The sequence below is a fragment of the Pyrus communis genome, chromosome 17 (genome assembly GCF_963583255.1).
Source record: "Pyrus communis chromosome 17, drPyrComm1.1, whole genome shotgun sequence".
NCBI lineage: Eukaryota > Viridiplantae > Streptophyta > Magnoliopsida > Rosales > Rosaceae > Pyrus > Pyrus communis.
In genome coordinates this window covers 2,112,347-2,139,905 of record NC_084819.1, presented here as the reverse complement: position 1 = coordinate 2,139,905, position 27,559 = coordinate 2,112,347, and the positions used below count along the sequence as shown (strand labels likewise).

The 27,559-nt window shown below is 36.7% G+C and overlaps 5 protein-coding genes across 8 annotated transcripts; 2 read left to right on the top strand and 3 right to left on the bottom strand.

The window, feature by feature from the left end:
* Positions 1-338: 338 nt before the first annotated feature.
* Positions 339-1,396, top strand: LOC137721887 (NAC domain-containing protein 41-like). Its single transcript, XM_068460913.1, has one exon. It carries the CDS (start codon positions 339-341, stop codon positions 1,383-1,385), a length of 1,047 nt encoding a protein of 348 aa, XP_068317014.1. The 3' UTR covers positions 1,386-1,396.
* Positions 1,397-4,292: 2,896 nt separating this feature from the next.
* Positions 4,293-5,319, top strand: LOC137721715 (uncharacterized protein At1g05835). 2 transcript variants are annotated; one of them, XM_068460741.1, is made up of 2 exons: positions 4,293-4,484; positions 4,955-5,319. In XM_068460741.1, exons 1-2 carry the CDS (start codon positions 4,481-4,483, stop codon positions 5,266-5,268), a joined length of 318 nt encoding a protein of 105 aa, XP_068316842.1. In that variant the 5' UTR covers positions 4,293-4,480; the 3' UTR covers positions 5,269-5,319. The 2 variants fall into 2 exon arrangements, with proteins under 2 accessions (XP_068316842.1, XP_068316841.1); XM_068460740.1 differs by lacking the exon at positions 4,293-4,484 and adding an exon at positions 4,669-4,827.
* Positions 5,320-6,830: 1,511 nt separating this feature from the next.
* On the bottom strand, positions 6,831-12,683 carry LOC137722657 (aspartic proteinase 36-like). 2 transcript variants are annotated; one of them, XM_068461708.1, is made up of 10 exons: positions 12,339-12,683; positions 12,102-12,231; positions 11,735-11,982; positions 10,636-10,863; positions 9,741-9,903; positions 9,536-9,609; positions 8,976-9,063; positions 8,432-8,507; positions 7,463-7,534; positions 6,831-7,298 (listed from the first exon to the last, which is right to left on the bottom strand). In XM_068461708.1, the coding sequence occupies exons 1-10, from the start codon at positions 12,605-12,607 to the stop codon at positions 7,150-7,152; spliced, it is 1,497 nt and encodes a 498-aa protein (XP_068317809.1). In that variant the 5' UTR covers positions 12,608-12,683; the 3' UTR covers positions 6,831-7,149. The 2 variants fall into 2 exon arrangements, with proteins under 2 accessions (XP_068317809.1, XP_068317810.1); XM_068461709.1 differs by having other exon boundaries at positions 11,735-11,952.
* A 4,557-nt stretch (positions 12,684-17,240) lies between these two features.
* LOC137723032 (15-cis-zeta-carotene isomerase, chloroplastic) lies at positions 17,241-20,321 on the bottom strand. Its single transcript, XM_068462184.1, has 4 exons — positions 19,662-20,321; positions 18,735-18,881; positions 18,390-18,599; positions 17,241-17,759 (listed from the first exon to the last, which is right to left on the bottom strand). The coding sequence occupies exons 1-4, from the start codon at positions 20,088-20,090 to the stop codon at positions 17,424-17,426; spliced, it is 1,122 nt and encodes a 373-aa protein (XP_068318285.1). The 5' UTR covers positions 20,091-20,321; the 3' UTR covers positions 17,241-17,423.
* Positions 20,322-21,589: 1,268 nt separating this feature from the next.
* Positions 21,590-26,252, bottom strand: LOC137722829 (probable protein phosphatase 2C 33). 2 transcript variants are annotated; one of them, XM_068461931.1, is made up of 6 exons: positions 26,116-26,252; positions 25,597-25,995; positions 25,061-25,390; positions 24,708-24,825; positions 23,643-23,866; positions 21,590-22,252 (listed from the first exon to the last, which is right to left on the bottom strand). In XM_068461931.1, exons 2-6 carry the CDS (start codon positions 25,894-25,896, stop codon positions 22,001-22,003), a joined length of 1,224 nt encoding a protein of 407 aa, XP_068318032.1. In that variant the 5' UTR covers positions 25,897-25,995; positions 26,116-26,252; the 3' UTR covers positions 21,590-22,000. The 2 variants fall into 2 exon arrangements, with proteins under 2 accessions (XP_068318032.1, XP_068318033.1); XM_068461932.1 differs by having other exon boundaries at positions 25,597-25,992.
* Between the last annotated feature and the right edge of the window lie 1,307 nt (positions 26,253-27,559).

Sequence of the window (27,559 nt, the reverse complement as noted above, 5' to 3'; positions counted from 1 at the left end):
CAAACGGTCGTCTCTTTGCTTTTATTCAAATTTCAAATCCCATCTCTCTCTCTCTCTCTCTCTCTCTCTCTCTCTCTCAGGTCAAATTTTTCAGCGCGATCAAATCCCGGGTTTGGTTTTTTGGGCGACGAGCTTCCATCTGTTCTGGGATCGGAGGAACCCTAACGACTAACAAGCGAGCGAAATCGAAATCGAAATCAACTTCCAGGTTCCCTTTTTCTTCCTTTAATTTCTGGCTTATGCTTTCTCTATTTTCTGGCTTAATTTGCACTGCACCATACGGAAAAGTTAGGGCTTTGTTTCTTGATTTGAATTTGAAATCCCGTTTGAAAATGAGAATGCCGTTGGGTTATTGGGGTGCGCCTTTGGGTTGCCGGTTTCATCCAACTGATCAAGAATTGGTCGCTTCCTATCTTCGCATCAGAGCGCTTGCCGGAAAGCCGTTGGGAATTCCCTTTATTTACGAGTGCAATCTCTTTGGCCAAACACCACCCTGGGTGATTTGGGAAAACTTGGGTGGGAATTCCCTCCTCGATCAGGACTTGTTCTTCTTCTACGAGCTGCGTTCTAGCGGCAGCCGCAGCAAACGCCAGATCGAAGCTGGAGGCACTTGGAGCGGAACATCCTCCGACAAAGTTTTAGGCTTGGACGGAAATCAAATCGGGGAAAAACGGCACTTCAAGTATACAAACAAAGGCTCTGAGAACAATGGCGACTGGCTCTTGGAAGAGTACAGTCTTCTTCCTAGCGCAGTTGCTGGCGCAAAGGTGGTTCTTTCTCGACTTAAAAGGAATCCGAGGTCTAGGTGTGGAATCAAGATGGATTCCTCAGTTCCAACTCCTGAATTCAATGAGAAGCCACCAGTAAAGAGGGCAGGAAAACAAGTAGTGAATGAGAAGCTGCCGGTTAAGAGAAAGAGAGCAAGAACGGAGGAATTGAATGAGAAGCCGTCAGTGAAGGAAGAAAAAAAAGAAGTGGGATCACAAACAAATACTAGTGCGAGTGTGGTCCCTAGTACAAGCAGTAGTCCTGATGAAGGAAATAGGATGATTAGTGAGACTGCCAATAATGATCAGGAGTGCATAAGCAACATTCATGGCAATGCGAAGATGACCGATTTTTCTGTTCATGATTGTGTGCCGCTGATGAGTGATGTTTATTCTGATCCAATATGCTTGGGCGGTGAAGGTGGTGGTACTACTAGCGATGAAGAAATTCTTTTACATGCTGAAGAATTTCTTCTAGGCTTTGACCAATGGTTGGGAACGGTTGAAGGTGAATCACCACAAGAACATCCTCAAATTGACGAATGCAGCCAACCGTCGGATGGTATCAAATACTGGACGGACTGCTTGTGGATGAGCGATTCTGCGAATGATCAATAGAGGAGATGTAGAAGGGACGGCAGCTGTCTAATTTTCACAGCGTCAGAAGCACAGTTTTTGATCATGACAAACTTTATTCGTCTTTCTTAGTATACATTTTAATTTGTTTGGTTCTTTAGTTAATTGAGAAATTTGGTGTCGGTGTTTTCCTTGGCTTTCTTCTCTGCCTTACTGATCCATTGCATGCCTCTTCATTTTGCAGCCAACGGGTCTACTGTGTTCTCCCATTCATGTACCGAAGGACACATGTCCTTAAGTAAATTCTAGTTTTTCTGGGAAGTGATTGAACGGTGAAGCTAGTGACCCCTTGGATGATCAGTTTCCACTGTGTATGTATGTGTTTCTAGGATCAGTGCCAATTTTAATGCACTGAAGGCTTATATTACAATTCTCTTCTGCCCAACTTTCTTACTTTCTGTTTATTTCTACTGCCAGAAGGTATCAAGGTTGGTGATTTCGATCACCATACTCAATCTCTTTTTATTTGAAATTCAAATTGATACTTTCTGTTCCTTTGAATTACTCCCTCTGTATGTGTGGTCGTGTGAGCGTGTGCGTGTTCTGTTTATTACACTTGCATTTTGATGTCAGAATGGCGTGTTTAGTTTTCCTTTCATGTTTCCCATTCTTCTTCGCTTTGCGAAGGTGTTGTTAATTTTGCTGGTGATGAGGACAATTATGATGTTTCTTGCCACTGCTTCTATGGCTTTTGCTCGAATGTATGTTTCTCTCTTGAATTTTTAGTCTTGATACCTTAGCAACAACTTGTCTATATTAGATGAGGGACTTTCTGTTTTTGGCCTGCAATGCAATTTTCTTACTGTAATTTTTTGTACTCAATCTCTTACTATAATACTTGCTGTCTTAGTTTACGTTTAAGTACTTTTTTAATTAATAAAGTGGAAGCTATGGGCATGTACAACAATAAAGACATACATGGAACAGATTCAATGCCCCGCGGAGCACTAGTCCAATAACGTAGTGTCATGTGTAAGTTTTTCTTCACATGTCAATACATTATTGGATTTGGATGTCACGGTGATGCTTAACCTGTTCCATGTAAGCTTGGAAGTTTTCCTGAATTTACAGTCAAGATTGTTCAGTTCTGTGCATTGTTTTTCTGTTTTACAGGTTCAGTAGTCCAATAGTCTTAAGGCTGCTTTTCATGGAGCCTCATGTAAGTCCCTCTCTCTTTCAAATGTTCACTGAATTTTTTTTATTCTTCCTTGGCAGTAGAGGCAAAAAACTCATCCGGATCTGCTTCAAACGCGAACTGTGAATGTTTTGTTAATGTACTTAAACAAAAGTTTCCTGCAAGCACACATACCTGCATACTATTCATATATACGTGGGTGGGTTCATGTGTTTGCGATCTTCATTTTTGAACGGAGTAGTTGGTAACAGACATGTTTAACAATTTGATCTTGTTATTGTAGAAAAATAGAATGATATTTAAACTTTTGCAGATCTGAAATAGTACGATCAATCTTAATTGATCAAACTCTGATGACGATGCAAGGAAAATCGTTTTATGTTCATCGATGCAAGGCTAGATATTAAGCTTAGCCAACTACGCAAACATGATGTTTTATGTGCTTTCACATTGTAGGGGACTTGGCCGGGGAACGAGCTACGTGGACTTGATCAGGGATGTGAGTTCAGATGGTCTAGCAAATAATTTCAAGGCGAAGAAAAGCATCATCGAACCGTTGCTAAATAGTTTCTACAGAATGTGATGATTCGTTTGTAAAAATATACCCAAAACGGGATTACTTTACGTTGTTCTAATGTCTTTTCATTAATCTCCGTTACTCTGATAGAAAATGTGCAAAAAAGCTGGAAGTAGCAGTATGAATTTTATTTGAGTTATGCATCTGAGGTTGTACTTGCTGTGCTAATTTACGTTTAACTACTCTTTTTAGTAATAAAGTGGAAGCTATGGGCATGTGCAACAACACTTTTATAATTCTGTGGGAGTGGAGGGTATGAGGGTGGTTTGGGTAAAGTTAGTTCTAGCATGTGGATGGTGTTTTTAGTTAAAAGTTGTGTTCAACAAATTGCGGGGAGTCGATAGAACCACTCAAGAGGAAGAAAGAAAAAAAAAAAAAAGACGAAGAGAGAGGCCCCACCATGCCATGTGACAATCCAAAAAGGGATAAAAACTTACATGGAACAGGCTCAACGCTCTGGGGAGCACATATTCAATAATGTATTATCATGTGTAAGTTTTTCTTCATATATCAATGCATTATTGGACTTGTATGTCACGGTGACGGTTAACCTATTCCATGTAAAATGTTGTCCAACAGAGGCCCTCCATATGTTCAAAATGACTACAATACCTCTATCACATAAGCCACATAAAACAATATTTTACTTATCCTAATAAAACAATATTTTACTTCATCTTAATTTTTATCAACGTGGTATTGCATTTTTTTGGACTTAATAACAATTATTACTATATAGAGGCGAGTTTTTTACAACATGAAATAGAAAGATTATTACTTTGGCATAGTATGAAATTCATTCATACACATATAACTGGTTTAAGTTAGGATCAAATTTTTTTTTATACCAATATGGAAATTATTCCTAAATAGTTGATTTTTAATAGACGGTCCGATCATCAAGCAACATTACAAAATTAAACTGAAAAGACAACGAGAAAATCTGATTTCAAATGAAAAGATTACTAGCATTCTTGCTGTAAGTCATGATAATAATACTTAACGATTGAATGATTGAGGTTGGCAGCATGCCAGATGCATAATTAGTTGACGCAGACAAACCCGCGCTGCTGTATGAATATTCATGCATGTGATTGGTCTGACTTCTGTGTCTCTGAGAGAGAGAGAGAGAGAGAGAGAGAGAGAGAGAGAGCAATATGATCAACACACACAGAAAACTTGGAATTGTTGTCAGCTTTTTGGGGCACTGACGTTGGCCATGTGAGTCTGCTTGTATGTAAGGGAAGCATTGTACGTACAAATACTGGCCCCAAGTTCCCTTTCCAAATGTCCTTTTTTCCTCCCGATTGCATGTGACTCCCTCCGCTCTCTAACAACTAACAAGCAAAGAGATTCATCGATTTCATGGGTACTGTTATTATAGTGTCTCGTACTAATAATAAAAATATATGTTTGTTTCAGTTCATATAGCGTTATCATTGATATGGTGCGTCATAACACGTGTCATTTAAGTTGTTCTCTTCCGCAAAGATCGCAACACCAACCACATAAAAAGCTTGCTACTCACTCCACCCCATCCTTCCACTCCTAATTGTCTCTATATAAACCAGACGCTGAAAGTCTGGATCCAACCACTTTAACCACCTTCTCACTTTATAATCTTACAGTCGAAAGAGCAACAATGCATTGCCAACCAGCTTTCATGCTTCTTCTCTGCACTTCTCTTACACTTGCTTCTCTTTTCCCCCACGGTCTCTCTCTCTCTCTCTCTCTCCCTCTCCCTCTCCCTCCCTCCCTCCCTTTCTCTCTCTAAAATTTACTTGGGTTTTAATTAACTTGGTTAATTTTGATACATATATGTGTATATATATGTTGCAGGATGGGGAGCAAAATGCAGTACCAATGAGGAAGCTCCAACAGTGCAACAGACCCAAGTGGAGTTTGGAAGCTCTCCAAAATTCATGGTACAAGTGAATAACAAGTGCCCAATGTGCCCAATCATCAACGTCCATTTGAAGTGTGGAAGCTTTCCTCAAGCTCTGGTGAATCCCCGGCAGCTCAAGGTGCTTGCCGTCGATGATTGTGTCGTCAACGGCGGGTTGCCGTTGGCACCTCTGCAGACGTTTTCCTTCAATTACTCTCACCCAAAGTATCTCATGTATCCTAAGATTTGGTACTTTCAATGTGAGTGATTTGATGTAATTAAGTAATTAATTAGCAGATACTAATTTCCTTTGCTTTTAGTACAATTTGTTAGTTCATGTGAATTGTTCTTCATTAATCTCATCTGCATGGAGCTAGTAGGGGATTACATTAAATGGATCAAAACAGTATTTGTTGATCCAACGAAACCAAATTGATGATAGAAGCTTTAAACTTGCCATGTAACTCAGAATTTAGGATAAAAATTGGGGATTTTTTTAAGCCAAAATGATCATTGAGATTGGCATAACTTCTCATTTTGGTCAATAAAATTTAAAATCAATAAAATTGGTCCTTGAGTTTGTTGAGTTTGTCCAACGTAAAAAATTTTGCTTATTCCGTGAAGATTCTCCTTTAAATAAAGGTAAAATGACAAAAATACCCTCAAATTTTTTCAAATCATTTTGACCCATTATTTATTAAATTGAGGGTATTTTTGTCATTTTGGTACTTATTTAACTATGGTTTTTCAAAGAATGACCAAACTGATTAACAGTGGACAAATTCAAGAACCAGTTCTATTGATTTCAAATCTCAAGAGACCAAATTCGGCTAAAAAGCCAAGTTTTGGATGCTCCTCCCCTTGAACCCAAGTTCGAATGGACATGATCACAACCAAACGTAAGATGAATTTACTATAGAATATCGTTTGTATCACGGCTAAAATTGTTTCATTAGCTTCAATAATGCGCATCCTTTTTCACCTGTTGCACTATCCATCCAAATTATTATGTCAACGAAAAAGATCCTCGCCGGATCCTTTTCCAAGGGATCCCATGATTGTAACCATTTATCATACATCGTGCAATCAGAAATCATTTTAAAATTAAATATAATAGTACCTAACGAAAACTGACTGTACGATATACGATGAACGATCACGATCGATAAATCCCTAGGAAAAGGATCCGGCGAGAAAATCCTTTTCCTTATGTCAAAACATGGGCGCAAAGTATAGCTTGGGCCACATCTTTGTCTAGTGTTGGGCTTTATCATTGGCTTGGAGCAGCTTGAACCTAATCCTTGGTTTTGCCAAAACATGCCCTCGTTTCCTTCTCTGGACAAACACTCCAAATTTGTCATTGACAACTCAATTGTTTTCCTCTCCCAACCAACTTTGTTTTTCCATGGCATTCTCTTCCTAGTCTACAAAGCTGTCACATTTCTTTCGATTAAAATGTTGTCGGGTGCGCGTCACTTGCCGCACCTTACTCTGTTTTCCTCTGACCGTTGGATGGAACAAATCAAAAGAAAATAAACTCGAGGAATACGATTAAGTAGAAAGTGCAAGAGGTAAAAAAGGATGGCCAAAATGTAAAACTTTAGATCTTACATTAGCTCCGGTAAAGTTTTCGCAACTGTAACGCAACATATGATGATGTGAAATTTAACATGCATCTTGTATGTGCTGATGAAATTAGATATGTGGGCAATTCATCTGTGCAATACAAACAACGAGGCGATAACTGTGAAGTTCAAAGGTGCAGCCATCGAACCACTGGATCGAGCCACAGAGGACACAGAACCACTGGATCGAGCCACAGAGGACACATATACTAACGATATTATGTACAATTCTGTCAGGACCTAAGTTGAGACAATTCAAGACTTGAAAACCATATACAATATTCTCAGAAATCTTCAGAAATTCACAACGGGCAGAAAAATATAAACCCATAGCGAAGCTTCAAAACCATAAGTCTATCCTAGCTTGTGTTTTCACCTTCGGTGTTAATATAGACCCGCAAAATCACAACCTTTCTATACACCATGTCAAAAACAGTTTTCATAGTATTTTCTCTATTTTTTTTAATTTTCTTTCTTTACCTTGAAATCTGGCTGTCAGTATTTTGTTTTAGCTGTCCTCTTCACTAAACTCTGTGCAGCAGCATGGTTAGCAACACGAAGATTATAGCCCATCGGGTATTCAAATAGGAAGCAGAAGAGGAAGAAATATAGTGGGAACCTACTAAGTGCACTGTTCCACTCTGTTCATCCTGTACTTTAATACTCGATGAGCCTGAAATTGACCATAGAAAAGTTCAGATTAGTAAAAAGAAGAGAAACTCACATTTGAAAAGTGTCTAAAACCGTCTCTGGTAAGTAACCGGTGAGCCTAATTAGGATGTACTCATATTACTTGAACACACAGACATTAAGAACAGAAAATAACATGACACTCACAGTTATATTCGGTCCATCCAATGACTTGATTCTCAAGATCATACAGGACTAGCTTGTTTGAAAGTACCAAATCTGCAAGAAACACTTTAAATGATCAAGTCCACCGGGAATTTCATGCAACTCTCTTGTGTCTTGCTCGTCTCATATATCATGTCATTTAAACTTTATATAGCTATGCTTACCCAGTCTTTAGTTGCATTTGAAGATTGATGCCACATGACTATAGTCGCTTATACTGAAGATTAACCATAATTACTTATAATACCACACACAATAAGTGTGGGAAAGTTGGCTATATTTATGATACTTGGAATCGTAGTATAGAGCTAAACCCAAATATTATTCTTTATTAAGCGAAATTTTACATCAAATTAAAAAAATGGACATACGGTCTAAATAGTACATTTGGTTCAATTGTTCCATTAGACTCCTCAATTCCTCATAGGCATCCCAACACTGAATCTATGATCTCATCTTACCCTAAAGTAAGTGTTACTATGAGAATCACAAGTATCAATGAATACTAGAGCAACGGTGTGAGTCAGCATGAACTGTATTACAGTCCTTAAGTTTCAAAGAGAAAATTTCCATATTTTCCTCATAAGTTTTTTTTTTTTTTTTTTCGTTGAGTGTTTACCAACACCTTCTGATCCTTAATATTTCTATAGGCACTTTGTTTTTGTCTATCCTTCCTTTTACATTCCCCTTTCGAAATAAGTACTTGTTTCTTATCAAAAAGCAAAATATCAAGACACCCCTATGTGAGTCCTCTAATTACTAGATTTCTCGTGACTATAAATCTTTAAAAGAAGAATTGATATTACAATTACTTACAATACCTAAGAAAGTCTTGCCTTGAACTTCGGAGTATAAGCTATAACAATTCTATACCTTATATTTTGGAAGTTCTATATTTACTCAAGAAACTGAAAAGTCACTCCTCAACACAAACTAAGAATGAGACATTACCTCCCAAAAGAGTCAAGTTCTTCCTATCCCTTGATTGTATCCCACTGTTTTGCCAACCAATACACCAAAAGCCTTCCTGTAGAATAATCGATTATAGTGGAACAGAAATAAAAAAATTATCAAAATGAGAGGGTAACAATACTTGCATTAATAGCTCAACCAATATTTATCATATTTTAAAAAACAAAAATAGTAGCAACTGAAGAAATATAGTAATTGTTGGCCTTTTTTAATTTTTTTAGTTGGACTCTCCCTTAGGTGGACTACTTGTCCGTTTTCCTCAGCATCCTTTTCCTCTTTTCTTTTACAGGATTCCAGTTTCTTAGAAATAAATTAATAACAATAAATTTGATAATTGGTACCATGGGAATAAGTATGCTAGCCGGGCCCATAAACTAAACACACAGAATACTAAAATCCAAAGCCAATTAGTTGGCAAAGATATGAATGCAAAAACAAGCTAGTAATACGGGAAAACCTGAATAAGAATTAAGAACAACTCATCAATAAAGCCTGAAAAAAAAAATCAGTTTAATATACTTACGTAAGTGAACAAATAGTCATGTGGATAAACCTTCAAAGAAAGTGAATTTTCAAAGTAAAAGGTGACCGCAGGAAACCCATCATCAACACTGCAATAAAAAGCAAAAGGTACAAATATCAGGGAAGCGTCCTGCACTATACAATTTATTTATTTAGAACAAGAAACACAAACATAATGGACAAGCATTATATAAAAGCTAAAAACTGCCGGTCGCTTACCAAATTATATCTGTTCCAAATGAACAAGTTCAAGATAACGAATATATTGATTTACATCTACACAAAAACAGATTTACTTATATCCATTTTAACATTTACGGCTGTCGCATCCCTTCTAAACTTACAATGATTACTCATCTTATCTGATTCCAGTTAGCATTTAAGCACCTTATATAGAGGTCCAATCAGCATTTTCTCTCTGGAATAATATATCACTCCAGACAAATCTTAATCTAATGACTCAAACATTCAAGATATTATAAATAATCAAAATTCAATAATATAAAACTTTCTTATCTGCTATTACTCCTAAAAGAAAATTCACAATGGAATACACCATACCTTCCTGGATACTGGAAGCATGTATACTCTCCGTGAACAGTTTGAACATTCAAATCATTCTGCTGAGTGATAATCTAATAAGAAAGCATTTCATTCAATACTGATGTAAATATTCACAGATTAAAAATAATAATAAAAATCATATTTATGAATGGAAAAAATTAATGACAATCTCCAAAAGAGAAAGTTCTTGCATACCACATACCTTACTTACTAAGGGCTGATAAATCACATCCGGAAGATAAGCCAATGTCGTACCACTGTCAATTATTGTCCCTTTTCTATCTCCCGATTCAAATACATCTGTTGGAAGACTTAGAAAAGAATGGCCAACTTGAACTGCTTTCATGTTGACGTTGTAGTGCGACCTAAATTTTTATAACAAATTGCAGCTTAATTTTCCAACAAAAGAAGAGCATTTTTTTTCTGGTGACATTCTCATAGATGCAATAGAAACAGCAAATTTTATGCACGAAAATATAGGAAATTATTAGATTATATTCTACATTTGAGAAAATATAGAAGTAATAATATTTGGTACTTCTTATAAGGTCCTTGAAAGCATTTTTAGAAAAGAAAAGGCAGGGATAACATAATGTTAGAAGTCCTCATCCAAAAGATAAGAAGATATTAGACATGTTTCAAAAGAAAATATGAATAAGATATAGTACATAGATAAGTTTTTCTATCCCTTTTCAGTCTTCTTTGTTTTATTGCTTTTGAATTACTATAAAATCAGAAATTATCTTCAACAATCTAAGAGAATGGTTGAATCGAATGGCTGTTACAGTTTATAATATTTACAAGTTTGAAAACTTAATAAGAATAAATGTTTGCATTGCTTGCTTGACTTCTTGGGAAGCTTGGCTTTTAATCTGAGTCATATTATAAGCCGATGATTCTCCTCTAGTTTTATACATACCTAACAAGCAAAGAAAAAAATTAAAACATAGAATACCACTAAATTATGGGAATAAAAAGTACTAAAATAAAACACCAGTTTTATGAAGCAAGAAAACGACCACAAAATACCACTTAAATGCACATAAAACAGATGAATGAAAACATTACAATATCAAAATGCAGAATAGAATACATACTGGTTTGGTACCAAGGGAGTCATGTTAACTTTTGGTTGTACAACACGCCCCATAGCAAAGATACCACCTCCATTCTTGCCATCTAAGCAATGAGCAAACATCTTCTTCACTTTCCCAGATGAAGCTAGCTGTGAAATAATTGAGGAATTTGATTTGCCAAAACCAAGTATTCCATCAAGTGCTCCTTCCCCAGATGAGCCTAGGTCACCAGATTGTGTAGCACCACACCTATTTCACAAATGTCAATACAACCATACGAATGGTAACCATATTACACATATACATGCACATGTATATGGGCACACAATCGAGAGAGAGAGAGAGAGAGAGAGAGAGGGATTGTTTTCTCCTATCAATCAGCAACTGTTCATTCACTTTCTTTTCCTTTAATAAAAAGTAATTTATGACAACAAGCAAGTAGGTGGAATATCATTGTTCAGCAAGGGACAAGCAGTCCATCCAAAATTTATAAGAAGAACAAAATACCACGCTGTCCTAATTACACAGTTCAATGCAAAATAACAACTGATGGTTTACTTTGACCATTTTTGTGATGATAAAAGTATTTAGTTTTGCACACATAGAGCATAGGAGTTACAAAAACTTCAGCAGAATTAAATGGGGGAAATGAACAGAAAAGGAGAAAAGGAAAGTTCAAGCAGTTAACCTAACTTCCTCGTTAGGGGAGGAGGACTTTGTTGAGTTGGAAGAATAAAATTCTTGAAGATTTTGGAAGACCGTATCATTGATTTATCCACTAAGAGCTCATTTATCATCAGCCTGACCCAAAATTATGTTTTATGCCGTCCATTTTTTCCCAAACTTACAACCCTCCCACCATTGAACTAAATTCTCCTCGTACCATAATTTAGAATCGGTCCATAGTTACAGCTGAAAATTGCATATCTTTGTCTTTTATGCACAGAACAAGTTTCCTATCACTATTTTGACCACTAATCTTCTCAATATGGCTGAATTAGTATTGATTTGAGGACTTGTTTGTCCCCAAACAGTTACGTGTAACTTACCAAGCACTAGTCTCAATGAAGCATTTATTCCAATCAAGTACAAAATATCATACCAAGTGGGAAGAAATTACCCAAAAATGATGCTCCCATTGGCAGACGTAGTTTCAAGATCACCGGACACTCGATCATAAAACACAATATCCTTGACAAAGTAACCGGCAGTGGAGCTGCCATCCCCATATATTTGCAGGTAAGGGCATGTCATATTAGCCGTACATCCAGACAGCGGACCGTCATTTACGTCCAAGCAAAAATCTTGATTACAAGGAACCAATTTACCAGTGGAAGACTGCTTAAAATCATATAGAGTAAGATCAATCTGCCATAGCCAAACAACCCAAATAAGCAAAACACAACCAATTCATGGGGCAAAACAATAACGAAAACCTGAAAAGAAAACGATGCAAAGAATCAGATGGAGAGGTCTCAATCTCATACCCCAAGTGTGCTTCTCTTTGGGCAATCTCTGCATTGGATACAGTTGACCCACATAATATCACTGCCCGTATCAACTTGTACATAGTAGTCCTTGGTAGGTGTTCCAATTCCAATTTTGGCATAGTATAAACTACAAATTCCAAAACAAGCAAAACATGTTAATAATTACCCAATTCAAAGCAACACGGAATATAAATATACATGAAGAATTGCGGTGGGGAGAGAAGAAATGGGTACCCGACGGCATCAGGGCGGCCAGAGCCGCCCAAGGGGAGGTCAACGTCGGCGAGAAATCGAAGAGTCCGCTGGATATCGTGAGCTTTAAGGGCGCTCAAGGAAGGCTCGCGGCCGGCGTACTTGTACTTGACGCTGAGAAAGGCGTTGTTGAGAGCGAAGGCGGTCGTGATTTTGGTTGAAATCAGGAGCAGGAATAGCAGGGAGAAGCTGGCGCACGAGCCTCTCAGAGTGGCCGCCGCCGTCATGATCGACACCGTCGTTGAAGCCATGGCTTGTTGGGTGGCAATGGCATGGAGAAGGAGACCCGGAGAGGCCAGAAGCGAGAAAGAAGAAAGGAAGGAGGAATTTGTATAGCCTTTTTGGTTTCGTTGTTGGCCGAGAGGCAAGTTGGTGGGAGGAGCATTACAGTGGTGGGACCCACACCCACTCGCGTACTGCAAAAGTCGCTAAACCAACTAATAACTGCCTCCCCTTGTATTCATTTCTTTCTTTTCCTTTGTTTGGCATTTGAAAATTCAAATTTACCCATTTCCCATGATCCTTTTTTGTAATTTACCTTTTGCTCGCAACTAAATAATTAGGCACTTTCATTTGAGCTAAGTTTATTTTAATAAAAAATTATCTAATAATTTTATTTAATAAAAAAATTAAAAATTAATGAAAAATTCTTAAATTTTAGTAAAAATGACAAAAGAACTTAAATTCTAATAAAAATGACATAATTTTAATAAATAAATAAATAAACCTAACGCGTGAGACTCGTGCATCCATCATAGACACTGAACGGTACTACACTATTTACTGGTTCAATTTCATAAATAGTGTCTAGCTTTTTTTCCACTTTCAAAAATATTATCTAGTTCTTGGTCATGTTCATAAATAGTACCTAGTCATTAGGTCTAGTTTCATAAATAACATATTGTAATTGATGCAGTTTCATAAATAGTATATCTTTCTTGGTCCTGTTTGTAAATAGTGTCTAGTTATTAATCCACTTTCATAGTGCCTAATTTTTTGTCCAATAACATATAGTAATTGATGCAGTTTTATAAATAGTGTATCTTTTTTAGTCCAGTTTCGTAAATAGTACATAGTTAATGGTCCATTTTCATAAATAGTGTATATTTCAATTTCATAAATAGTTTTCACCTATTGGTTTAGTTTTGGAAATAGTGCCTAATTTTTGTTTTCGTTTCATAAATAGTATCTACTTATTGGTTCAATTTCATAAATAGTGTTTACTTATTGGTCTAGTTTCATGAATAACGTCTACTTATTGGTCAAATTTTATAAATAATGTTTAATTCTTGGTTTAGTTTTATAAGGTTTGAAACTTAGACAATTTTTGGTACTGTAAAAACACTCATTACGCTGAAAACGATAAACCCAGAAGTGACCCTATAGATCAAAACCTTTAGAAGATTATGTTCTCCGTAATTATATTTAAAAAGTTTTCAATTACCAAATTAAAATGTTCTCATATTTTTTACATACCTACAATAATAAATGTAGCCCTCCATCCAATTTCTTAAGCTTTGGCGTCATCTTGGATAAAATTTTCACAACTTGTATAGAAACACGTGGTGTACCCCCCATATTTCGAGCACATTGAAAATCTCTCGTCATCTTGACTACTATTGGAAAACAGCACCACAAAATTAAAATTGGAGAATGTAATTCAATTTGAAGTCTTTTTCTTATTTTAAGCGAAAAAAGAAAAAGTAAAAAGGAAAAAGAAATCTATTTATGTAGCTAACAATGGGAAAAAAAAAAATGGAGTGTGGAAAGGGGTGGGTTTGGGAGAGGAGACACGCCCAGCGCAAGTTGGGGTTTTAATGTATTTATTTATTTATTTTTGTTCTTATTATTAAATAAAGTTATTGAATGATTTTTTATTAAAAAAAAAGATTTGAAGCTTTGTTTATTAGTTTTTTTTCTAAATTACTATTCACCTCTTCTTGAGGAATTTACATGGAACAGGTATTCAAAGGTGATGGGATTCGATATCAATCACACGATATCAACTACCATGGAAATTTCATCGTATATTTGCGAAATATAGAAAAATCAATGAATTTTGATGATATTTACCGATTAACTACAAAAAATTTGTCGTAATTCATTGCAAATTTTGAACTTTTGAATTATTTTTGAATTTTTCTCTAATTTCGACTTAATCTGAATGAGTTGATATACTCATTCCATTGTAAATTTTATAATTTCTGTCGAACTCAATTAATATTGATATATCTGTCGATATTTTCATAAATTTGTATATCGATATTTCTATCTTTATTCGATATTTTAAATACAAAATATATGACAAATGTAAGATAAGTTTGAAATATCGTGACATTTGATTTTAGTTGCACGTAAGTTATCTTCAATTATGTAAAATTTAAGCCCCTAAAATGTACCACAAAGACTATTCAAATGACAATTAATATTTTGCCTTTTTTTCGTTGGCGGGTTGATATCTATAGAATATATTTTGAAAATTTGACTTATTTCTAATGTCACATCCCAGCCCCGGCCCGACTCCACCGTAGCACGATATTGTCTGTTTTGGGCCCCTACCACACCCTCACAGTTTTGTTTCTGGGAAATTATAACATCTCACATCGCTGAAGGGAGTGGATCATGTAAGCCTTATATGTGTATTCTCATCTCTACCTAGCACGAGGCCTTTTGGGAGCTCACTGGCTTCGGGTTATATCAGAACTCCGAAGTTAAACGAGTAGCGCGAGAGCAATCCCATGATGGGCGACCCATTGAGAAGTTCTCGTGTGAGTTCCCAAAAACAAAATCGTGAGGGCGTGGTCGGGGCCCAAAGCGGACAATATCGTACCACGGTGAGTCGAGCTTGGGATGTGGTGAGGGCCCGGGCTGAGATATGACAATTGTCAGCACACCTTGATTTTGGTCAGGGTGTGTCATCTAAGACTATACAACATGCGTCTAAGTCTTATGTCTAAGAGAAGAAGACTTGGTATGTCACATCTCGTCTATGTGGCATATATGCTTTGGGACTTCTCATTCTAGTGTGTGGTTTGTGGGGTGGCCGTATAGGAGTTTTAAATTATTTGCGTTTCGTTCTAATTACCTTTAGATCAAGAAATTGATCGCTGGAGCAAGTGACCCTTTACTACAATGGTGGAAATATGTTGAACCCTTGCATGACGGCGTGGGTTCAAACCCTATCGGTGGCTAACCTAACATCTAATTTAACAAAATTTATCGTTTAACAAAAAAAAAATGATCACTGAAGCATATGTACCCATCTGCCACCCTTGTAATTGGTTGTTTATGATAATAAAACTCTATCGCTTCTATCAAAAAAAAAGAAAAGGACTTGGTTTGCGGGATTGAAACTGATTTCATGAATATTACGAATTATGAGATCAAATCTATATCTTTAATTGAAATATATCTTTTAGCTATGGACAAGAGCAAGGCTTGGCTCCTCAAAATTGAGGGGTTCTTTCAGTTCGCTTAGTGGCCAATTTAGACTTGTACTTGGAGGAAAAAGTCCAAGTACTGGTGATAGGATTATTAACCCACATTATAGTCGACTTCATTTAAGCATAGCGGATGCTCTCATGTGTGCTCGAGACTAGCTGTAGAGTCAAATTAGGGGTATGCGTAATGTAAAATTTCATGTAAACATTATATATATATATATGTGTGTGTGTGTGTGTGTATACACATACATACATACACACACTCCATAACTTACCGTCTTAGTTTAATATTTTAACTTTTATTGTGTAAACATTATATATATCGTATATATATCCATAACTTACCGTCTTGGCCTAATTTTAACTTTTATTGTGGAATCAAGTTCAAACTCTACTATTCGTGTTGAAGATTTCTCGTTTGGTGACGATACTGATGTGAATGTGGTAAAGATAACTCTTAATTTTTGTTTTTTATTTTTTGGCTGTTGTTGATTGATTGGGATATTAATTCAATTTGTCCATTTCTTTTGTAGGCCTTTTGTTGTGATAACGAGTCACGAGATTTTGTGATTAAACGTGCCAAAGCATTAGAGTGTTCGAAGGTTAGTTTTGGGTATGTGTTGGAGACTAGGCTAATTTTTGAAGCATGAATCTTCTAGTATACAAGATTGATATACCCGTTTATAGAACCATATAAGATTGGCTAATTTTTGAAGCTTTGAATCTTCTAGATTGGAAGCTTCAACTTTGTAATCATATACAGTTTGATTTTATTTTAATCTTGGTCTAGATGTTTTAATTAAAAACTTCCTTGGATTTAGCTGAAAAGTATGTTGCATAATATACTTTAGTTTGAAAATGAAAATAGTTGAAAAAAAATGAAAATACAATTATGGAATTTAAACAAAATTATGAAAAATTCTATTTTGATTTTCAACTTCTTAAAAAACCGGTAAATAAGTAAACGGAGACACGGTTACAGATACATTTACTCGTTCATAAACGATTATGGTTATTGGTATACTCGTTTACAAAACTATCCAACGAATAAACGGTTATGTAGGTAATAATTTAAACAGTTATGAATAAATAACCGTGATTACTCTCCGGCCATAACCGTTGCCCGTACGTAATTCCCTATCAATGATATAAGAAATTTCCCATCTTTTACGATGGCATCAGAGTAGGTTTTTCCTGCACCATTGAAATTTTCGTTTTTCTTCCTCCTTCCCATCGTGTTTCAAGCCCCAATTATGTCCATCATTCAGATCATCCGTATCTTTTGTTGGTAGTATTAAAGGATAGGGAAAATGAATGGCTAGGATAAAAAAGAAAAGAAATAAATAGTGGTGGAAATCAAATCTAACGGCTCAAAGTACTTGTAACATTGAATCATACGTAGCATTGAAGTCTTACCCCGTACATAAAACATGTTATATACTCAATTTCTTGATAACTTGATTAATGACACCAGTGCATCTCAGGGACATACAACATGCTTGTGACTAGTGGCTATGATTAGCACGTCTCGAGGAACCTAACCTGTCTCTCTTACACAGTTTATATACAGTTCCAGCTTCCCGTTCGCAATCCGGTACAAATCATATGCATTTGTATCTTGTTCCTACCAATGGAGCCGAAAACTGGCTGCCTGCATAAGGGGGTGTGCAAAGTATGCACCTAACGTCAACGCAGTGATTGACAAATATGGCAACCGAATAAATTCCTTGTAGTAATCTTCGGGCAACTTTTGTCGGCCATCAAGAATCGCTGCAAATGGTATGATACTTGTTCGTTTCTTCACAACTTCAAAGGCCTCCCCGTGTCTTACAGCTAATCTCCTGTCACCATTCCAAGCACCAAACAGGTGGTGTCCGATTAAACCAAGAGAAGCTGCCACCGCCACGGAGTTCCCTATCCAAATCGTGTGAGCCAGGCACCATATTACCTGTCCGGCCAGCTAAGGGAAATACAAAACCATTACCAAATTGTCTTAACAAATCAGAAATGAGGGGGAGAAAGAGAAAGGAAAAGAGGACAGAAGGTGCAGGCAAACATAAAACACCATTATTATATCTCTACTAATTAATAATGTACTCACGGTCAACCAAAATCCTATGAAATTACCATTTTAACCCTCTAATTAAAACATAACATGAATAAAAAAATATGAGGCAGAAATGTAATTTCACACAACCAATTTTTGTTGTTTTTTTTCTTTCAAAGCCTTACTTACATGTAATCCTAACATATTTCTAATTAAAAAAAAAAAAAAAAAAAAAAAACACTTCCCACTCCCACATTCTCTATCACTCCCTTCCTCTCTCCTTCTATTTCAAAAACAAAAATAAAAAATTTTCTCACACTTCGTGTGTGCCCATATGCTAGTTAGAGAATAATCGAAATAGCAAATAAACCCCGAGAAAAACTGACAACAGCCCGGTGATTTTGGAAAAATCGAAGGCATCATATTGCATCTAAACTTGAAAATGTTCATAACACATTTTGTAGAATTCAATGGTAGAACTGACACCAGCGTTCATCCAAAGACCCAAAGGGCAACCGAATGCCCAGTAAATGAACTTGTTACCTGTGGATGCCTGGTTATTCTCATAATCCCAGTTTCCCAAAGATGCATTTTGGGCTTGTCAACGGCTGCTACCTCTAGTAGATTGAAAGTTGAGGGATAAAGGAATAAGAACGAAATGAAATTTGAGAGCCACACAAGTTCATGGACACCAAATACATTCTTCACATCCCATAACTGTAGTCCATCGTACCTGTGGTTAATAAAGAACACCTGAATCACAAACCCTCAGAAGTCAATTCCCTCCACACCGTCGAACAAAAAATTTAATGCAGAAAAAGTAGCAGCGAATGAAGTTAGATATAGAAAAGGAAGGATAGAGTTCCTTATAGAGAGTGAGGAACTCACAACAGTAGTAACAGCCAGTGGTAAAGATGTCCCCGCAAACAAAACACGGAAAGCACGTTCACCAATAAGTTTCTCACCTGCGTCACGTAGACTAGCCAAACCACTATGGAAAATGGCAAATATTAGAATCAGGATCAACATCACAACCTGCAGAATACCATTTCAAACCTCAGGTTTTATAACCAAAACCCTTATCACATTTTACAGCTCTCAATACAGCAATTGATCAAAAGAAAACCAAAACACAAGGGAATTTATTTATTCCACTAAAAAGAAGCATGCCCCTAATCAATGCACGCGAAGCACCTAAGAGGAAACCAGAATGGAAGTTGCACACACTCTTGTTCCAAAAATTCAACCAAATGAACACTCTATCGAGTCTATCCTACTTTCAGGAAACAACCGTTAAACCAAATTTAAATACGACCCCTCTGTATGGACATTGTCACCCCCATTATCCCCGTCATTATAAAAGCAACACAATTGATACCATAGCTTCCATAAACAGTATTCAACATTTAAAAGTTTAAACACGATTCCTTTTATCGCAATTCCCAACTAAACATTCACAAATTTTACTATCCACATACTGACCACACATCCCCTTCCCTTTTTCACTACCACTGTTAGTGTAATTATTCTCGAGAATTAACAGAAGACATCACTGTAATGCTGTTTCGAACCTACATTCTGATTTGAACATATTGGTGTATCATCCCATTTCGTTTTCATCCTAATTCAATCCAATTCTTTGTTTCCTTAATAACAACACACAAGCAATTAGTAACACCCTAATGAATGATTAATGATGTTATTAATAGCTTTAATTAAATTCATCAACATACAAACAACCTGACACCAGCTTTTAACTCAATAATTTGTACTCAAATCAAAATTACCACAATGAGATTGAGAAACAGAATTTACCTCAGGGCTATCGGAAAGTTCCGAAACCGCATCGACGAAGGGCTTTCCGAGTCCGGTGGAATTATCCAGCCAAGCCACATTGAGTATGAACAGAACAGTACCCAGAATTGCAGTGAAATAAATCCACGAGGACAGCTTCTGCTTCGACAACACAAACTCAGCCGAGTCCTCCCCCACCACCGGCTGCTCGTCGCCGTCGCTGCCGTCTCTGACGGTGATGAAGGTGCGAAATTTGCGGGACAAGTGAATTTGGTTGCGAGGGATGGGGTGGAAAGTGGGTTGTTGGTTGGCTTTCAGAAAGGTGGAAGCTTTGAGGGTTTGGCGGGTGGATGAAAAGGAGGGGGTCTTGGGCTTGTTTGGGTTTAGGGATTGGGGAGGACAGGAAGAGAAGAGGGTTGAGAGGACAAACGTGGAGGAGGAGGAGGCCATTGAAAGTGGAGGAGGAGGAATCTGAACTGCCTGTGATTGTTAACTGTTACAGATTACAGAGAGAAGAAAGAAGGGATGGAAGAAGATGGAAGGTTGGTGGGAAGAGGGAGGGAAAGGAAAGGAGTATCTGGAGGAAGTTATGCTTTTGGGTGGAGGTTTTGGACTGATGGTACTTTTGTTCTCTTCAGTCGTTCATTCCTCGTACATGAGGGGTGAGGATGGATGTTGAGGTGGCGGATTCACCGGTTTATGATTAAAATCGTTCAAATATAAATTAGGATGAATTGTCAATTTAGTACTCGGTGGGTATATGGATTCCCGGGCTTGTGATTAAAATTATTCAATTATAAATTAGAGTGAATTGTCAATTTAGTTCTTAAATTATCACTAAGTGAAAATTAAATCTCAATACTTTTTTTTTTCCTGAAAAATTAGTCATTAAATTATGAAAATCTGCTAATTACATCTTAATATTATATTTGAAGCTACTATAATAAATTTTCTGTCAATTTAAGTCACGCTATTTTCATGTGATACAAATTCGAGGGTAGATTGATAATTTTTTTTATTTTTTTTATAAGGAAATAGTGTATAGAGTTAACTTTGGATAGTAAATTAGACGTTAAGTTCGTAACCTATATGAAATGTTAAGGGCTTACAGGCGAGAAAATAACGGTATTACACTTTAAAGTGTGTCAATTGACTTAAGTTGACGAAAAATTGAATAAAATAGCTTTGATAGTAGGGATGAAATTAGCAGTTTTTAATAGATTTAGGCACTTATTTACCAAAAAAATAATTCAAGGACGTAATTTTCATTGAGGTGATAGCTCAAAGACTAAATCGGCACCTCATCCTATAAATTATTTTTATAAAAATCAATTAAAATTAACGTCTAGTCAATCAATTGTAGCATGCAAATAGACGGTTCGTAATTCATTTATCGAATTTGTTTATCTGTTTTTATACAGTTCGATAACCAAACGATCCCATATTTAATTGATTTTTTGAAGAGATGATCTTTACATTTTAATTTATAATATGAGCAACATAAATGCTAAGAAGACTCTCTCAAAATGAAACTCATAATTAGCAATGCCAACAATATAAAACATTGTGCAAAAACATGAAATGACAAAGAGCCCTTATGGAGAGTCCCACTTTTAAGAGTCTTCTTAGTATTTCTAACATGAACAATTCGGATCGTAAGTGAAGTTCTGTGAATCAGCTACATAGTGAATTGAGGAGTAATTATTCGAAATACCGGAACTCCTCATTCGAGGAGCCAAGTTAATCCCTCATCGATGCAGTCTACCGAGTGTGCACTATCATTATCATATCATGAAACACGATACGTACTACTCATGGATTTCCGTCACATAATTTGATTACATCCAGCATTTTCATCCATCAAAGACAAAATTTCGTGTTTTGCAAGGCATTAAAAAGCCATTGGAGGGCCTAATAAAGCAATTAGAAATCAAATGCAAGGCAACCAGGAAAGAAAAGATACCTTGGATTACAAGAAAAAGCACAAAATAAGAAGACGAGCAGAAACATACTCACCCAAGGAGAACATTTCCGACCACCCACCAACATACAAAATCAAGGCAGCCTGAACAACCACAAGGCTTCAGGTTCAAGACTTGTATTTACAGAAATCCCAGATCGACGACGCTAAAGAGAGACAATGTAATACCGCGTCTCCCTTCAAACAAATCTGAAAATATAACCTGAAATCCTTTTTTTTCGCCGAGATTTATGTGAAAAATAGAAAAAAAATCAACCAATCACTATAACAATGAAAAGAGATATAGACAATGACAAGAAAATTAATCACCCTACAATCAAGAAGGCACAGGAGCAGGCAAGTCGAAAAAAGTGTGCCACTGCTGCTGTTGGTTTTTGTACTAACTCCCTTCCGGATACTGCAGCGATTTTCCAGAGCTCATTTCCTCTCCGGTTGGCGAGAAATGGGAAGTAGCGTTTGATGTACTGGAGTTGAGGAAGAGGCAAACCACAGCACAATCATCAACCTTGGCATACGGATATTTTAACCTCCAAGCACGAGTTGCTGACTCTACCAGGGCTCGAGCAGCAGATGGTCGTGGAGCTAATGCTACTATATCCACCACTTCCTCATTTGAGAGGACATCCCATATCTGCAGAGGACAGGAGACAATATCTAAGTAAATACATGTAAGCCAATACTAAACCATCTGTACAGTGACACTTTTCATGTGCATATTTGAATCTATGACGTCAGTTGGATTTATATGGTTTTTTTAAGTTAAATCGACTTGTAAAAATTATCAAGATATCTCCACAAGCGGATTAAATAAACAGCACTTCTGCCCCCAAACAAAATGAAACACATCTGCCCGGTAATCAAAGCCAGTTTCATTGAAGATAAAATTAGAAACCTCAGAGTTTTGGATTTTCATGTTTTCCAGACCAAGAACATGGTACTTTAATTCAAAGAAAGAAAAAGAATAGAAGAATGCTTAGAGAGGTGGAAGATTTACTGAAAAAGAATAGAAGAATGCTTAGAGAGGTGGAAGATTTACTACACAAATGGACGAATTAAAGACTGAAATTAAGACTCCAATGGATGAGGCTAAGCAGGAATATTATAGAGAGAATGTACAAATACGAAAATAAATTTTTTTGTTGCTGGCAAGGAAAAAAAAAGGTAAAGATAGAAGCTTTTTTACAATTCCAGCGCAGGACTCAAACGCTTAAACAGAACACTCTTATGCAGCTTAATTCCACCATTCTTGCTCCGATACCCCCTATGTGCATGACTTGACGTGTCAAACCTTCCTCATATGTTCTAACACTATTACCAATTGCAGAGATTATTGCTAAACGGTGAATCTGTCGCACTTCAACCTTATTAGCACTAATCAACATGCCTTTGTTGCTTGAAGAAGGATAGGGGACAACATCTTCCTAGTTCAGAAGCTCACGATGAATTGCATAACACCCTTGGCACCCCCAAAACGTTTCCTTAAGGTTTACCTGATAAAAGCCTATGAAATGGTACACTGGGGTTTAAGTTTTTATATGCTTACAGCTTTGAAGTTTCTAGTTGTTATAATTAGTATATTAGTGTTTGCTTCTCCATTGGTGATGGAAGAAGTCAAATACTATCCTAGTGAATACTCAAAAGTTCCATCCCACTACCATTTCTTTGAGGCCTGCTGATCCTATACATTCGCTCCTTGAGTGGATACTCTTCCCATTATCTGTATTAGTTTAGGCCTTTGGGTGGTTCCGACTTCTTGCCTCTAGATGGGTTCGCCTTTATTTGAGGGGTCCGGTCGTATCCCTTCCCCCGCTTGCATTTATTTTGAACTTACAGTCTCCGTTCTGTCCAATTTTAGTTTACTGCTTAATCCACCACTAACCAAAATAAATAAATAAATTGGCATTATAGTTTTCCACTAAAGACCATAATAAGTGTGACACTCAAAAGAAAAAAATATGCTGGTAAATTGCATCTATACAAAAAGCTGTAGGCCACAACATATAAGGAAAGAGATTTCTTACCCCATCCGTAGCTAACACTACAAATTCATCCTTCTCAGTGAGGCGACGATAAGATATATCAGGGACAGAGATTAAGCCAAAGTCCTTTAGGCAGAAATCTCCAAAAGCCCGTGCCATGGCCAGGCCAGGTGAATTACAGTTGGGCAACCAAACTCGAGCGATCTCAGGCTCATTTTGGAGAGCAAATACTCGTCCCTTGCATAGCCTGATCCTCTCTGCTTCCCCTAGATGGATACAAAAAAAATGGATTCAAAACTAACTTTAATGACCCCATATTATTAATCCAGGATTTATAATTGTATGATAAAGAATGATTACGTTAAAACACCAATTAAGCTACAAGTAGTAATAGTATATTGACCATATCAACTACTGCAACACCAAAATTTTAAGTGTGTATGCATGAGCACATGCCCATGTGTAGGTGGGTGCTGCAAGTGTTCATGTCTGCATGTGAACTTACTTTCATAATCCAATTCAAACAAACAAGCTGTATCCATGCACCCAACCATTTCAAAACAAATTTGCACTCAACTACCAAGAAATGGAGTAAACATGACATGCTGAGACAATAGATAACATCTAAGAGGACATATTGACCATGGTCCTCTGCAAAGGAAAGTCCTTGTAAAGCACTATGCAGCTAAGGCTTTTCAGCCTTCGATATGGATGCGGGCTTTCATTCCCTTACTACAGAAGTTTCCACAGCACAACTATTCAGTCCTAACTCCTAAATTGTGTCACTTTTCAGATTAATATTAGAGATATTTTATTTTGTGCATCAGGATTCAGTTGTCACAATGAATTATATATGACAAACCAGAATCTATAATTGGGTCACTGCTCTTGATTTATAGAAACTATCAAAGATAGAAATCGTCATCTGTATCCCATTGTAATAATTTAATGGTTCATAATCAATTTAAGGAATATGAGACTGATATTATGAGTAACGTGTGCATTTGACAAGCGGTAATCAAATGCAGCGGTTAAATATAAAGTTCAATTCTTCATATTATTTAACTTTTAACTCTAGACTAGAAAGAGTGAGAGAAAGAAAGATACTTGGAAGATTTGGTTTGAGGTCTACAGTCAACTGAACAGCAACGAGGGAACCATCTTTATCTCTTGTGCCCAATACAGCTCTAGAGTCCCCAACATTTGCAATAACAAGATCCTGACCCTGTAAACACACGTAAGCATTTAAAAGAAAATTTTACAGGTGCACTCTTGATGTACCAAAACTTAAGTAATAGCATCTGAGCTCTTGGATCAGATACGGACTATTGCGATGCAATTTGTCGAAGATAATAAAAAGAAGCCGATCTACTGAGCATCTTAATGCCTGTATTTCATCCGAAAACTGAAATGTTATTAGATTAATACGAGGATCTTGTGACGCTACGCAAAAAACCTACCTGCTTGACCAAGGTGACAGCAGTTGTCCCGCTGCAATAACAATCAATACGGGGGTGTAATTTGAGCTCCTTGTCCATGACCTTAAAAGCCTTCAAAAATGAATCTTTCAATGTCATAAAAAGATCACAGCGCTCCTCATCCTTGCCTTCGTGATATGCAACAGCCTCGCTCGAATCATCAGCAGGCCCGTTCCTGGCATTACCATTCAATACCCACTGTGAAGTCAGCCGCAAAGGTAGAGCATCCCTCACCTTCTTTGCAACCACATGGCCAAAAGGACCATGCCCATCAAAAACACCACAGAAAGTGGTATCCGCCGAACCGAAATTCTGTCGAAACACCACAAAGATATTCAGTTTTGCAGCAATCAATGGTCCAGATTCGCAGTTTGACAACATAATATCATAGGCAGACAACATAACATGCAATAACATCATAGACCGGCAACATTAAAATCCAGACTGTCGGATAAAATATCTATTTCTATACAATTATGATTGGATAAACATTTGAGTAGAGAGAAAAAGCAAAGCACCTCCCAAGCAATCATGGCGTCCTGATTGACCCCTTTCTTGCCTTGCTTGCTGAACAAGGAAGTAAAGTCAGAGGACCCATTCAAGAACATCCTGTCATGGACTCTGTGCAGCCACATCTCCACGTTATCGGCTGACCGTGTCGTTGAGGACGGGGAGGAAATCGCAGCCACCCTCCTCATCCGCCTCTTGCTGTCGGATGAAGGGACGGAGCCGTAGGCGGCAGCGCTGCCATCAGCAGAGAGGCAGGAGCCCATGCCGAGGGCCCTGACGACGTCCAGAAAGCACTCCAGCCCCACCATACAGTCGGGGCCCCTCCGTGTCTCGGCCGTCGGATCCGTCGTGGTTTTTGGAATTGAATTTCGGGGATTTCGAGGATAATGGATAAATCTGAGTCACTGCTGTCAGTTCCCAAATCAAATCAAAATGTCAAATTACTCGAATTTATACGGATAATTTGATAATTCGATTGAATTTGGACCAAGAGAAAAAGAAAAGGATAATCGTTTATGCGAAATTACCAATTTGGTGTTGACGGAAACGGCAGAGAAGACTTTGATCAAGCGAAAGCAACCACCTTTGATTCTGATTTTCTGAAACAGAGAGAGAGAGAGAGAGAGAGAGAGAGAGAAGACCGAAGCTTTCTATTCTTTGTTTTGTATTTTATCCCCAATGGCTGGCGGACGTTGAAGAAGCAATACTTTTACGACTGCTTCTTACTTGGACCTTTTCGTTTTTTATTTTTATTTTTAAATATTTTACAAGGTTCCCAAAAGCACTTTTGTTAAAAGCGTGTTTATTGTAGCCCGTTTGAATGTACTTTTAAAATGAGTGAAAATGATTTTGATGAAAATATTTTTAGAAAAAATCTTTAATAAAAATTCAAATAAATCTTAGAAAAACACTTAAAGTGCTTCATGCTTCATGGAAGAAGCACATAACTGATGCTTCTTGTAGAAAACACTTAAAGTGTTTTTGGAATCCAAAAATATTTTTTAAAAGATTTTAAAAGCATATCCAAACGAACCCTTAATTATCGAATTATAAGTCTTAATTAACATGTTTATTCTTTATTACTAACACATTTTTATATTACTCAATTTCTATTAATAATTATTATGTTTAATTGTTTTAACATTTGGTACGAGTTTTATTTATCTGGTTTTTTTTTTTTTTTTAACAACTAATAATTTAACTCACAAGCATTATTGTTTTACTAAAAATATAGCTTTATTGGCACTCAATTTTCACCAACATATGTATAAACGTTAAATAAATTATAATTTCGTATGGTGCAGTTGATAAATACAAATTTTTAAATTTAAATTCATCAAATGATAGGAAGTATAGTGATGAACATTACCACAAACTTAAAAATGCTAAGCAAAAATGAACCCAATTTCACCCATAAAAGTAAGTTCACCCAATAATCTTCATCCACGGCGCAAATGGGATTCAATTAAAATTGTTAATTTAAATATTTAAATTAAAATACGACTTTAGGTCCTGAAATATCAAACAAACCAAAAATCAAATGAAAACTTTGATGAAGAAAACCTACAATGTAACGACACGATCATGTGAAGTTTTAAGTTCGAGTATAATAAATGAAATATTTAGTACAAACTTATTCACGTAACATATATGGTGACTCACAAAAACTTTGATTTAAAGTGAAAGGGATGTTTCGGTGTAGGTTGGCCGCACCATGCATGAGCAAGTGCCAATTGGACTGGATGTGGCAATTAGCCTAATTATTATTAGGAATATGGATTATAGTTTATCTGATTTTTTTAATTTTAATATTAGTTTAATAGATCGATTAATTAGTTGTCAGACAACGAAATCCAAAAAATTAGCGAGATGATGTAATATACTTATATGGTCGGCAGCCGCCTTCTATATCGGATAAACTTCAAGTAGGGGGTTTAGTCTTATCAACTAATCAAGTTAAATGGACGGTTC